Here is a 15,173-nt window from a genome sequence, read left to right as displayed (position 1 = left end):
AAGAAGCCAACAAACAATGACACCAAGGACAACATAGGGGAAATCCCTTGTACTTACTAATTCAATTAAATAAAATGATAAATTAACAGAAATTAAAGTGGATGAAAAAACGTTACTTCCCCACCTGCGGACAGTTGTTTTTTCATCCACTTTAATTTGTGTTAATTTATCGTTTTCTTTAATTGAATTAGTAAGTACAATTTATTTCCCCTATGTTGTCCTTGGTGTCATTGTTTGTTGGCTTATGGTAGTATGCTGCAGCCTCACAACTGGTGATCGCCATAACTTGCGCCTATTTAGATCATTCAGCACTTCTCGTTACAGCATTTGTACCATTTTAAAGCTCATAATTAACTAGAGTGGGGTAGGCTGGCAGGCTAGTTGGTATTGTATCATGAAAAAAAAATAACAGCTCTTGATACACAGTTGTCGACAAAGAGGAGAAGACACACAAAGGCAACTTTATCCATTCATCTCAAATACTGTTGTGGCTTCTTCGAGGGAATGACGTCCAATCATAATCATCTCATTCGATCCTAGATCTTGTACCACTGCATGCTTCTCAGGTGGTGGCTACACTTCCACTAATGTCATCATCTTCCACTAATGTCTGGCTTTCTGTTGATCGCACAACAGCTGGAGGATCTCAAGAAAGTCCACCACAACTATTACTTTTTCCTGATGAATGCATATTGGCAGGAGCTTGAAAAAATTGTCACAAAACTTGTACCAGTCATTATTCTGTCACTGAGATCCTTCTGTTTGTGTATTCCAGTCTATATAGTCATTTCAGCCTTGATGGTTTATTGAAATAGTAGTGAGTGTATGTATAATGGGCTTAATCCACAGATTTAGGATCACCTAACTTAAGATTGCTCAAACCTAACTTAGATGCGTCCACTTGGCATTGCATTTTGTCAACATTTTGTCTGCCCCTAATGCTCAGTAGCCTGTTGAGCCATTGTTGATGGGAATCGAGCCCTTGCTCTTCTTCTCATGCTCAGTGCAGCTGCAAGAGTGAGCACAGAGAAGACCTCTCTGAGTCACAATGTATGGTATGCACACTTTTTCTCTTAACCAATGGCCCCTTTGGAAATCGCATTAACTTGAGCTCACCTATGGTGTCTTTCACCTGCGGTCAGAGCGTAACTTGCATTGCTCCTTTTCAAACACCAAGCCAAAAAGCCTTTCATAGTGCTCGTGCATGGTCCTACTGTGCCAAGCCGTAGCCGCAGCCCTCTGTTTGACCAGAAGAGTGAGGCGCCAAGGGCTTGATTATCATAAACAATGACTCAATGGAACAGACCACTGGACTTTCTGGAGCAGAGCAACAGCTGACCTGACCATTAACTTGTCCACCTGTGTTATCAACGGGACCAGCCAATCCTGAACGGTCGAATGATAAAGAGCGGCATGGAATCAAGCAACAGGAAATGCTACATTATACCAGCCCTGCTGTGGCGGAAAGGGTAGAGGAGCAGGCAAAAGCCCACACAAAGGTCATTGGGTCTGCCACAATCCCCACAGTATAAGTACCTAAATCTGTACATAATCAATCTTAGCCACATCATATACCGTATAATTCCGAGCAAGGCCCCCACCTGTGCAAGAGCTGACCCTCAACTTCACTGCTAATTTCAAATTTCCATGCCGTTCCGGGAAAGCGACCCCCCCCCCCCCCCCTCGCTCCGCACCCTTATTAGAGAAATGGCAAATTCGGCAAATCGCACCGGTGCACACTGGGGTACCCCTACGCTCTGGCGTCGCTGGCAGCTTCACCGCTGATGATCACTAGCCACTGATATCGTCACTAGGCCTTTTTCAGTTCACTTCGAATCTGTAGCAGATGCTGCTTCGATGATCCCAAGCAGCAATGTTTTGTTACTGTTGTTGCCACTTTACCCCCTCCTCATAGTAATTTCACACAAAGAAGAAAATATGCTGATATTTGCGGCACCGCCAGCATGGCCAAGCCGCCGTTTGCTGTCTGCCATCGGTACCCATGCACTGCAGCTGAGCTCGACTTGTATCAAAGCTCTCGTTAGTGCTAAACATTTGACCGTGGACATGTTTTTTAATAAATGAACATTACGCATCACTTTACTATAGCGGAAATAATTTTGCCTGGAATAGAAGCTGCATAACCAATGTTCCTGTCACCGGTTGGGGCGGCGCGCCGGTGCAGTGTCGATGCGCTATTTCTGCAGTTCCTTCGATGGTTTTGAGAGTGATAAACAGCACTAACAAATCTTTGGCTTAATCAAGTTCATGTTAAATAAAGTTTTAAATCCATTCCCACTACACTTTTTTGTAGCAAGAAAATTTTGTTGTCACCATCTTTAATTTTGGTGCCCCCCCCCCCCCCCACTTTGCCGGTAATTTTGACTTGCGTGGGGGGGCACTCGCTCGGAATTTTACGGTATATTTAAATCACAAAATTTATAAGTATAACTTTCTACATCATTATTGTCTGTGCGACATTGACCTGGAATACTGACTCTTTTTGTTTAAAACTGAATGTTCAGAAATAAGTTCACCTTACTTTTTCGTTCACTTCTAACAGAAAATTCTGAATCAGAATGGTATCTCCAATGTGCACGTAATGTAAAAAAGTGTTTGGCACTGTTTACTTCAAACTCCGACTGAGTTTGAGATGTCGCTTGCTGTAGCTGAATTTGATTTTGTTTTACTTGATATGCTGCTGCCTTGGTGAATGTGGCAACAGAAATTTTTAATTATGGGCAACTGAACTTGACTTGACCACTCATCACTGTGGACTAGTAACCATGCTTTTATAAAAGATTCTGATAGAAGTGAAGTGACCTGTATTATCCTTCTCAGTTGCTCTGCATTAAATGATTTGTCTAATATATTGAACAGTGTATCATTGGCCATTGCAAAAAGGTTCTGTGTTGATTTATCACCAAAATTAGTGTACTCTGGCAGTTAGAAAAAAAAAATGGAACACTGAAAAACACTCCAGGCCCCAGGGAGTAATCGTTGCATCATACGATGATAGTCACATTTTTCTGTGCCTAATTTATCACCATCTTTTATGTATGGTACTCTTGCCTCATGCCTTGTCTGCAGCTTGCTTGTGTCATTTGCAGGATTCTGCGCATGAACCCCACAGCAGTGTTGTTCATGGCACGGTCTGTGATTGAACGACTATCGCCTTTCGTGCGCCAGATTGACTTTGCCCTGGAGTGGGTCTACATTGAGTCTGGCCGAGCTGTATATAGGCAAGTTTATTTTATGGGCACTTTTATAGAAAAATAGGCTGCTAAATCTTTTAGTTAATCAGTCTAAGCTATCAATAAATAATAACATATTTCACTCCTTATCTCCAATGTTTGAGTAATAGAAGACATGTTGAAGAGCTTAAAGACCAACTGTGATGGAATTTTAGACTGTGTAAAGAGCCTAGTTTCAGGTTGTCTAGATATAGAGCAGCCTCCGTGCAAAATTTTGTTTGTAATATGAGTGAATGCATCATGAAAGACACACAAAATGTATGTTTTTGATGCTAAAACTGGAAAAACCAATGCCATTACTGCTCACTGGAACTGACGCATGACTCAGAATGTGCGGCTCCTAGATTAGGCTATGGACTACAAGATTAGGCGCCACCTGCAGTTGCTTGTGATGCGCTGAAAGATCTGAGGCGACGTGCTGGGACTTGCGTCATATCTGCTAATCAGCAGATGCATATGTCGTATGCTTGGGTGTTATTTACGGGCCTCTGATAAGAAAAATTAGACTATTACCACCTCTGTAGCTTTTTCAGGATTGCTTCAGCAGTATCGAATACTCATTTATAACTAATTTAGCCTAAGTGAAATTTCGTTGGCAGTTGGCCTTTGCAGGGCAACTCCGACAATTTTTCAAAGTCAGCCGCTCTCAATGAAAATTTCTGAGTGCATTCATCTGCACACTTTTAGCCTAAGTGAAATTTCGTTGGCAGTTAGCCTTTGCAGGGCAACTCCAACGGTTTTTCAACCTCAGCGCCTCTCAGTGAAAGTTGCTGAGTGCGTTCATCTGCAGACTTCCATCACTTTTTTAATAACATCAGGCTTGATAGTTGCACAGATTTTTTACAAATGAATTTGATTAATTCCCTTGAACAACCTGCCTTGCCTACTCCTCAGCTACTGGCCACATTGCGTTGTGACGTACAAGGCGGCATGCGCAGAGCATACTGGGAATGAAAGGCAGACGGCAGGACCAAGGAGTAAGCTAGTGATAGTGTGCTAGTGTTTATCGAGAGAAGATGTTGTCGCGAAAAGTTAAGTTCTGTGTGGCGTGCAAGAGATGGGTGGCAAGTGGTATTGCAGCTGAAGTTAGTTGGCTGCACTAACTTCAGACCTCGCCATCCGAACGTTAAGCTGACGTTAAGGCTATCACAGTCGCCGAGTTAGTGCTTCAACTACTGGCAGACCTAAGCGACAGACCTGAAGCTAATTAAGCCGTTAGGATGAAGAAAACTGCTTTTGTAGTTCAGTTTAGACCATATGGATTTGAAATAACCCATTCTTCACTTTGTACAGTGCACACACTAAAATGTAGAAGCAACGACACGGCACACTATCAACATCCGTATGTTACCGTTCTCGAAGGCTGCCAGTCACACTCGCCGTCATTTCCCTAAATTAAAGACGTCTACGCACATAGTTGTATTTTTACGTATTGTTATGCTGACTGATATTTAGCTTCCGAGGTGCACTGTTTGCCTCGTATCCCAAATAGGCAGCAAGTGGAGGCCCCTTCCACACAGCAGCGTAAACAACCACCTCGGTCAGCTGTCAACACGGTGCCAGTACGTACTGCTATCAGAATTTCCGCGAAAAAGCTATGTGTTCTCTAAAGGAAAGATCTTATGCAACAAGTCCTAATCTATGTCTACATTACAGAACACATTAATTGTTTGCATGAAGAGACTACGAAGAATGATAAGTAGCATAACAACACTCCCGTAATATGGTCTCCCGCGCACTGTTTTCGAAAGTCTATGGTCACTCATATCAGCGCGATTCAGAGTGACGCAACAGTGCATACATGCACTGCGTGGTTTGCTATGTTCAGACATTATTTGATGTTACTGATGCACGGCTAATATTATATTTCAAGCGAACTGTGAATGGTCACTGTAGCTGCCGATGTAAACAAATGCACCGGTTGTTGCTTTGGACTGTCAGTGGCGTCTTTCTGGAATACAAATGGTGAGTATGCAAAACGCTTCCCTGAGAAGGGGTAAAACACCTAAAATAGCAAGCAACATGTATAAAATCAGTGGTTAGGGCTACCCTTCCGGTCTTCATGTTGCAGTGCAATATTTCGCGCATGGGCACTAGCTCTCATAGTGCCAGGTCAAATGTGAACAGCAATTCATAACTTGGAATCTTAACTGTCACTGTTTGACATATCTGAAAAGCTTGTGTAGCTGGCACAGTCACCCAAAGGTGTGGCGCTTTCATGAATTAGCTGTGCGTCTGCTCTTTACTGCTTTCGTTCTCCGTGTGGGCGAGACCGGCATGCCTTGCGCTCCTTCCCTGCTGGTGTGCCACTCGTGACGTCACATGGAAAAGGTTCATTCGGCTGCTTGGTCAGGTTTCAGTTTCATTTTTGCCTCTTCTTTGCTTATTTAAAATTTGCAGAATAATTCTACTATCAGATGCATGAGAGTGGGTATCGAGAACCTCAAAATTTTATTACCTTGACATGGTCAAATAATCGCCAGAGTTACCCATTAAGGGTATCAGTCTTGCACAATTTGATTGTGATAGCAATTACAGGGACCCTCCATGCAAATTTCCGCTTTCGGCCTTGGTGTAAAATTCTATGCGAAGTCAATAAGGTTCTATCGCACCCCTCATGCCATATGTTGTAGATGTGAGTGAAAGTGTGCGAGGGTGAGCCAAAAATGATGGTGGCTTGATTCGTGCTGTCATCCCACCTTCCCGTGTTATGCTCACAAGGTCGGTAACGTGATTAAGCATGCGCCAAGTGAAGGAGCGGTGCAGGTGCGCACTTGACTGAAGTGGCTTCGCGTGCCCTATCTTAGAGGTTATCTGCAGTAGGTGCAAAGTCTGGGCGAGCCGAGATGGCTGATGGCTTCGTGTGTTCGCATTCCTAGTGTTGTAGCTGATGTAATCAAGTTTTGGAGACTAGTTGAAGCAAGAAGCTTCACAAAGCCTTCGCATGCTGCTGCTGCCACTCTTTATCACACCAGCATTGTGACAGCGAGTGTCCATGGTAATCGAGTGAGATCTGTTCATCTTTGCCTGTGTGCGCGGGACACCGTGCTTATTAATTTAATTAGTAAGCGAATGTTTACTGCAATTTATATGGCCGATAAAACTACGACATTTACTTCGTGTAGTTGTCTAATTTTTTGCTATCGCTATCAGTGTTTCACCTTTCGGGCGAAACTGCAACTTCTGTTTTGTTTTCCAATCATATTATTTTAATTTTGTTGTTGAGTTGAAAATACTGTAGTAAGTTGGATATTGAAAAGGTTCTAGGTTGCATTGTCTTGTTGCTTTGTTGTTTTGTTTGATGTTTTGGCATGCATCAATCATTTTAGCACTTTTGTGTTCTTGCATTCCTGTGCAGGCAGGACGAAAAGGCTGAGTCTACAGCCATTGTGCTCAGTGGACGCCTCCGTTCTGTGCTGACCAGGGCTGACGGCAAACGGGAAATGGTGGGGGAGTACGGCAGAGGGGACCTTGTTGGAGTAGTATGTATCCTGACTTCTTGTTTAATTCTGGTTTACCTATAGTTCAAAATTAAAAACTTTTTTTTTTCATATGGTTGCTTTGCATGAAAATTGGCAATCAAATCCTTTCAGAAGCTGCAGTGTCAAGGGAAATTTATTTCTCAAAAGAACAAGAAATGTTTGTTTGTAGGGTTTCTTTTAATTTTGTGATTGAAATTTTTTTAAACCTTTGAGGGTCACATTTTTTTATTGCAGATTTAAATTCTCCACAGCTACCTATTTCAGGAAAAAATTGAGTAAATAATTTTTTAGGTGACAATAAAGTGGCAACAATTTTTTTAATGTGTGCTGTTTTAAACGTGGTTTATTGTTCAATACATAGATAATATACCATAAATAATGTTTTACAAATGGGATATTCACAAAACCTAATTTAATGGTTTAAATAGATAGGATTGTCATTGTCTCGCGTGTCACGAAAAGAGACGAACTTGCAGCAGTATTGCTGACTTGTGCGAGTGCCCGCCTCTAAACAAAGTACTAATCGCACACCTGTAGAAGAGCCATGCAGACAAGCATCTTGTGGCAGTGCTTTGAATGATAAGAAATAAGGTAGAAATCAGTTTTCCCGGTGCCCTTAAATGGAAATGACAGGCACAAGAATGCCAATTACAAAGTGCACAAGTGCGGGCACCAGTATGTGGCAGTAAGCTAGGCGAAACGGAAATACTCCCAAACTTGCTCGGTGGTAGACATCATAGAGCAGTTTTGACGGAAGCCGAGGGACGACAGCACAATAATTTTTTCTAGAAGTCACGCAATGTTGCACCACCTCCACAGCAATGCTAGATGGTGCTCCATTCTGAGTAGGTACATTTTTATCAAGTATTCGGTCACTGCCATACACGTGCGGCTGTGATCATTTGGGATTTGTTTCCACCATGGTGGTGGCCCTCAAAGCGTTCAAGAATAGGAAGGTATGGTTAGACAAGTTGCATCAAGCCCTGTCCTTACACTGCATTTCTTTCCAGGCTGATATGAAACAACGGTAATTGTTCAATTAAACGGCTCATTAAAATTGGTCTACTTAAATATTTTGTTCTTGGTACTGTATGCAGTGTTGGAGAGGCTACAGTCATCTTGCAAACACATGTGGCATATGCTTCTATCTATTTGTTCGCAGTGTTTGCTTTTTATTTGGCTCATTATATGCTTCTTCAGTTTGCAGGCCTGGTTCCAGTGTAGGAGGCAGTAAGGTACTAATGTTAGATCCAAATGTCATTAGCACTACAGTCAACATCTGATTTTTCGGACTCCCTAGGGGCCTTGAAAATGTCCGAAAAATCGGGCAGTCCGAAAAATCGAATGCATGCTTTTTACTGCCGCCGAAGGCTAAAATCGCCACACGCACGTCTGAAATAACTCTAGAGGCCTGCCAGTACACTTATTAGGCGTATCGGTGCTTGTACTGTGATAGGAGACGGCGGGTGCACGCGTCTATAATTAGTGGAAACATGCTGTGTCTGTAACAATTGCCCCTTCCCACTCTAGGTATGCTTCACTGCAATACTTTCCGTATGCTCCTCCGCGTAACACTGCTGTATTGAGGCGAAGCTGACTTTTGGGGACCAGCATTATGCGACGCATTGTGCTTTCCGAGCTTCGAAGCCATTGACAAGGATTACAAAGGTGGAGTCGGCACCATTGCTAACAGCGGCGAATTGTTTCAATGAACAACACGGCAACGAATAGCAAGAAGCTTGGTAACGAACGTTGAAGCAGCTAGGCCTAGCGTAGCCGCAGTGGTGGCTATGGCTGCCAGCGGATCTGCGTGCGAAAGCGCTGGTTCTAGGCGGCGAGATAATCAAAATCGCGGAGGTTGCGGCTTCAATAAATGCTGTTTCGGACCTGCAGTCATAACAAAAAGTCCAGAAAATTGGATGGCGATGATTTTTTGCGTCTGAAATTTTAGACGTTCTTATACATCGACTCTTGGGGTACATGGCAGTGCCATGAAGGCGTCCGAAATATCGGGCATGTCCGAAAAATTGAGTGTCCGGAAAATCTGTCGTTGACTGTATTCATGCATGTAGTGGCTAAGAGTCTTCAGCAGCTCACCTGAAACAATACAACAAAGAATTAATGCTTGTGGGCTGCTCTCGTATCCATCGGAGAGAGATATTGTGTCGGTAGCATCTCACAGCAGTAGCAACGGAGGACGAGCTTTCAATTTAATGTTTTTTTTTGTTTTGTTTTTTGTGAGTGATAATAATTCGTCAGCTTTGTACATGTTGCATCAGCATTGAATTGCATAGCCTAGGTTACTGGGTTAATAAAGCATTCCTTTCCTGCAGGTAGAGCTCCTAACTGGAGCCAAAAGGGCAACTACTGTCATGGCAGTAAGGTGAGCGAAACTTTGTGAAGGGTGAAAGTTTTCAAAAAACTGAAGAACAGATCAAGTGATCAGAGATTCATCATAACCCTTGTGATGTACTTAATATGCCACTGTTGACTGATTACATGGTTTTGGCTAGCAGGCTAATGTCAAATGTGAACTATGTCAATGTCCTGTCCTCTTGATGTGTTTGCACTTGGCAGCAGTGCCCACACTAAATGTTATTAAACAGCAGTAGTAAATATACAGATTGCCAAGGGGGCTTGCGAATCGTTGCAGCAAGAACTGAAAATGTCTTACTGAAAACAGCAAAGACAGCAAGGCTTAATGAATCTACACTGCAAAAACCTAACAACAAATTTAACAGGAAGTGATTAAGGTAACTACTATAGAATGTTATCATCTGTGAGCACCACAGTGTTCATAGTTTTAGTTCTTCAGGTTGAGATTCCCAGCAGCTTAATTTACAGCATTGCTTATCAACCTTTTTTTTTCACATGTTTCTAAACTCTGCTGCATGAAGCCCACCTTTCTAGTTTTTGCCCTTTCCATCTTTTTTTGAGTTTGAGGATGGGTGTTCGGTTAATTTGCCAAATAGATGCATTCAACCCGTCTAATTTTTTCTTCTGCGCCTCCGAAATTTTATTGAGAAGTGGATGGGCTGCTTTTTCATATTTGCCCTCTGTGGCATTTAAGCATCAGAACCATTCGTAAGGCAGGGAACACCCTTGTGGTGATGATATGTGGTGTTTAATGGCGCAAGGGCCAGGTCTGGCCAAAGAGCGCCATACAAGGGATTGTGACTTGAATAGAACAATGTAGTGCAAAGCATACATGAAACATGGCTGTATATGTGCCTAAAATATAGTCTCTGTAGAGTGCATAAAAAATAAATACATTAAAATTCTGACAATAACTTGTGAAGTGTCCTGTGATCAAAAACATGAAAGCATGGTATATTAAAATATGTACGTGCCAGTAGCACTGCTGCGTCATCAAATAAAATGTCACAGTTTCGCCCTAAGGGCGAAGCAATGAATGCGATAGCAACACAGCAATGTCATACGAAGTAAGGTGAGCGGCTTTGGTAGCAATATGAATTGTAGTAAACATGAGCTGATTAAGTAAGCAGGTGTGCTGCAGCGTAAGTAGACCGACATGAAGAGAGACTCGATGACCACGAGAAGGCGCGTGTGAAACGGTGGTGTTGATGAGAAGCGCTTCCCGTGGGCAGCGCGTGCGAAGGGACACACCTGTAGCGCTGCACTGCCGATCCGGGCAGCATTACATGTGTAGTGTGCGTTGGAAAATGTGGCCCGACTATTACTAACTGAATGAACAAGCGTGGTGTGAGCGCGCACAAACATGAATAGATCACACTGAATGACTGCAGACAACGACTGTCAAAACGCTGGCAGCAAGCCCATACGCTGCAGCGGGCGAAGGTACGTGCGGTCTATCGCTGCAATAGAAACTGAGCGGCGAATGCACAGTGCATAAAGGTCAGAGCCGTGTGGAGATAAGAGACGGTGCGGTCGAGCGACGAGCGCGGTTGTTGGCAGAGTAGACGTGCCCCCCCCCCCCCCCGCTCCCTCCGGCGCTGGCTTTCCGCTTCCTTGCTTGCGCGTGGGAGATTGAGTGCGTTCGCTCTCCGTGATAGCGCGCGTCCCCGCACGCTTCCGCTCGGGCATACGGCGCGCGGCGAAGATTTTATCTATACGGAACCTCACAGCGACGCCGACGGCAGAAATCCGGTTGAAGTGTCCATATAATTGCTATCGCAATAAAACCTTGGATGCAAGCCTTTGGACGCACGTGCCATACAAATGCTACGATCGCAGCAGTAGCCTCTATTGAGAGGTCATGTTACGAAATTGTTGGGCTGATAACTTGCAATGAATGAACATCATATAAATGGTTAAAAAGTGATTTGCTTCTGAAAAATTAGTCCACATGAAAGAACATTCCCGTATGGAGAAGTATATTCTGTCGGTAAGCTAGAAGAAAGTGCTTTTTTCTTTCTGCTTCTGATTCGCTGCACTCCACCAGGACATGTAGGATGGCCAACATTTCTCCACATTTAACACAGATGGGAGGTTCAAAAAAATAAATTATGGGGTTTTACGTGCCAAAACCAGTTCTGATTATGAGGCACGCCGTAGTGGGGGACTCCGGAAATTTGGACCACCTGGGGTTCTTTAACGTGCACCTAAATCTAAGTACACGGGTGTTTTCGCATTTCGCCCCCATCAAAATGCGGCCGCCGTGGCCGGGATTCGATCCCGCGACCTCGTGCTCAGCAGCCCAACACCATAGCCACTGAGCAACCACGGCGGGTATGGGAGGTTCAGCACGAGACAGCAAGTAAGAGTGGATTTCATAGGTGTGGCCTACCCTAAGTCGACAGAATTACTTCAGCTCGCTGTATTTTTGTTGATGGTCGCCAGTTACCCAATCGAAGCTTAATTAAATAAAGCTTATTCAACGTTCCAGAATCCCACATTCGGTGCCAGTATGTTCTAATCTTTCTGTGCAGATAAGGCTTCCAAGTGTGTCATAGGGACAGATATGGAAGTGTTACTCGCTTTTGCTGCAACAGATGTAGCCATCTGGGGACGTATTCTGAAACGTTCCACTTCAGCAATAGTTCGCCTGGGCGACAATTTCGCCTTCAGGCGCGCATTGATTGGCTGATTGAGCAAAATTGGATGAGCTGGTTGGCTGGTTGAGCCCGACATCATTCAATTTTGCTCAACCAGCCAATCAGCGCGTGCCTGAAGGCAAAATTGTCACCTAGGCGAACTATCGCCGAAGTGGAACGTTTCAAAATACGTCCCCTGGTCTGCCAGCATATTCCCGTCGATGCCTCTGTGGCCGGGCACCCAGCAGATCACGACAAGCTGGTTAGATGTGTACGCAGTCCATAGAAGTGAATAAAGCTCCTTGGCTATGGAATTGTCATGTTTGTGGAATGACATTAAAAACCTTATTACACTCAGAGTCAGTGAATATGATGGCCTTTAGTAGGTTGGTTTTCCTGATAACGTTCCCACTTTCCGGTTGTTCCGGTCCGAAACTATTTCGCTAGTTTCGGGCACCGTGAAAGAAAACGACAACTGTGGGAGAAAAACTCACATGGTGTTTATTTCTTCAGTTTCTTTTTGCCCCCAAGTCATTTAGCAATACTTGGATAGTGTGTGGAAGCGTTCAAAGCACTTTCCTGGGTGCAGTTCGGGATTATTTCTGCATGTTTTGCAAAAGGACACTGTTTCCTGTTTTCCTCCTGCCCCCTTTTGTTTTCCGGTCATTGCAAACAGCGCAGTCCTTGCTGCTTCAGCCAGACATGTTGTATATGAAATTGGGCTTTCCATCCAGCCTTTGTTGGCAGTCCAAACATCCAGATGGGCCCCGCTTCCTAACGCAAGCCCTTACGTCACTCACCAGCTGCTCTATCAGGTTCCTCCGGTACTGCAGGTGTTGCTGCTCTTTCTCTCCCTGCTTCAGGAGTTGCATTCTCATCAAAATGAAGGTGTTTACAATCGAAACCTCCAGAAGCAAAAACAAAAAGTCTTCCTCCACCACTTCATCGACTTCCGGGAAAATGCATAACTTGCACACTAATGATCTTTGTTGTTGTTGTTGTTGCCACCGTCTCAAACATCGTCGTCTTCTTCGTCGCTGGCTTCTGTTCAATCACTTTCTACATCATCAGATGGAGGCACATAGTTCTCTTCTTCACTAAAATCGTCTTCACTAAAATCGTCTTCGCTTTCGCTAAAAGCTTCAGAATTATCGCTGTAGAAGGCACTCGGTGAGAAGGCGGCCATACTTCGCTGCAAGCGGCGCCAAATCTGAGCTGCGCGCCACTCAAACAATCGAAGGGTTTAACCGCATAGCTACTCCATCTAGTGTAAAAAAAAATCAAAACTCAAATCAAATCAGTTACTGACTTTGATGGCGCAACATGCATAATGAGACAATGCGCACGCAATTCAACCACGAGAAAGCTTGTCGGGCATTGCCCGACAGCGGACCGCTGCGGCCATGTTGCGTTGTCGGGAGGGACCCAACAATGGACCGCAAAGGGTTAACAGCCGACATTAATGCATATGCCTCCACAAAAAAGATACTTGTTTCAGGGTGCAAAACATCAGCTTCTGAAAAATATGGACCAACCGCTGGGGGGGGGGGGGGGGGGAATAACACGCCAGCATGGGACTTTGAGGCATCTGTATAAATATCGGGCATGAGTACTTTAATTGAATTTCACAGAAGTGCATTCGGGGGTATGTGTTCCTCTGGAGCGTGCTTTGTAACTATGACAAATGACGTTTTGCATTCTGTCAATTGCCACAGCCTCGGTGGTATAAAAGCTTTGTTGGAGCCATCACTGGATGCACATGTAGTGGGACATTCATTTCCTCGCTCAGCTCCCTCACTTTTGTTGACCATAGTGGTCAATAAAAGTTTTGTGTGCTCGGAAAACACCTGCTGTGTAATTCGAGCACGTTAGCTTTTTCTTTCTTTCTTTTTTTTTTTTTTTTTTTTTTTTTGTGGGGACCTCATGTCATCTATGTTTTTCTTTGTCGACAGGGATACCGAGCTGGCTAAACTTCCAGAGGGGCTTTTGAATGTTATCAAGATCAAGTACCCTGTGGTAAGTTAATGTTGCATTCTGTGTTACTTTGGTTTACATGCAAGCTATTGCTCTGTAATGCATATTTCTTTTATGGGATGACTACTTGGATATTAATTCTCTGCCACAATGGTACAGTGGCTAGGGCATCCTTTTGCCAAGCTCGAACTCGCGAGTTTGATTCCCGACCACAGGGAGCAGGGAGCATATTTTGACGTGGGCAAAATGCAAAAACGCTCGCGTATTTAGGTTTATGTGCACATTAGAGAATGCCAGCTGCTGAAAACTAATCCGGAACCATCTATCACAGCGTCCCCCATAACCCATTGTGCAGTTTCGGACATTTAAGGTCAAATGTAATGAAATTTCACTTAGGCTGAATTAGTTATAAATGCATAACATATACTATTAAAGTGTGTGTGTGTGTGTGTGTGTGTGTGTGTGTGTGTGTGTGTGTGTGTGTGTGTGTGTGTGTGTGTGTGTGTGTGTGTGTGTGTGTGTGTGTGTGTAGTCAACATCCGCTTTTTCGGACTCCCTAGGGGCCGTGAAAACATCCGAAAATTCGAATGCATGCTTTTTACTGCCACCAAAGGCTAAAATCGCCACAGGCACGTCTGAAATAACTCTAAAGGCCTGCCAGTACACTTATTAGGCGTATCGGTGCTCGTACTGTGATAGGAGACGGCGGGTGCACGCGTCCATAATTAATGGAAACATGCTGTGTCTGTAACAATTGCCCCTTCCCACTCTAGGTATGCTTCACTGCAATACTTTCTATATGCTCCACCGCGTTACACTGCTGTATTGAGGCAAAGCTGACTTTTGGGAACCAGCATTATGCTACGCGTTGTGCTTTCCGAGCTTCGAAGCCATTGGCGCGGATTACAAATGCGGAGTCGGCGCCGTTGCTAACAGCGGCGAATTGTTTCAATGAAAAACATGGCAACGAACAGCAAGAAGCTTGGTAGTGAACGTTGAAGCAGCTAGGCCTAGCGTTGCCGCAGTGGTGGCTATGGCTGCCAGTGGATCTGCGTGCGAGAGCGCCGGTTCGAGGCAGCGAGATAATCAAAACGCGGAGGTGGTGGCTTCGATAAATGCTGTTTCGAACCTGTAGTCATAATAAAAAGTCCAGAAATTCGGACAGCGACTGTTTTAGCGTCCGAAATTTCAGACGTTCTTATACATTGACTTTATGGGGTACATGGCAGTGCTGCGAAGGCATTGAAAATATCGGGCATGTCCGAAAAATTGAGCGTCCAGAAAAGCGGTCCTTGACTGTATATAAATTGTATGTATATATATGCACACACCACACTTGGCAAAGCTGCTGAGCTAGAAATTGTCTAATTTTCTTATTAGCAGCCTTTAAATAGCGCACAAGCAAATGACGGGACCCCCTGGTGGTGAGCGGAAGTTATAATGGATAT

General features: G+C 44.2%; 1 protein-coding gene across 5 annotated transcripts in view; it reads left to right on the top strand.

Moving 5' to 3' along the window:
• The window catches only part of LOC119436591 (neuropathy target esterase sws-like), a 198,537-nt gene that overhangs the window by 63,628 nt on the left and 119,736 nt on the right, over positions 1-15,173 (top strand). For all 5 annotated transcript variants that reach the window (XM_049658821.1, XM_049658827.1, XM_049658826.1 and 2 more), the window contains exons 15-18: positions 3,111-3,246; positions 6,617-6,736; positions 9,070-9,119; positions 13,704-13,767. In XM_049658821.1, the coding sequence (XP_049514778.1) occupies positions 3,111-3,246; positions 6,617-6,736; positions 9,070-9,119; positions 13,704-13,767 (370 nt within the window). The remainder of the gene's footprint in view (positions 1-3,110; positions 3,247-6,616; positions 6,737-9,069; positions 9,120-13,703; positions 13,768-15,173) is intronic.

This window comes from Dermacentor silvarum, chromosome 1, assembly GCF_013339745.2.
Source record: "Dermacentor silvarum isolate Dsil-2018 chromosome 1, BIME_Dsil_1.4, whole genome shotgun sequence".
NCBI lineage: Eukaryota > Metazoa > Arthropoda > Arachnida > Ixodida > Ixodidae > Dermacentor > Dermacentor silvarum.
This window is presented reverse-complemented; position numbering and strand designations above follow the sequence as displayed.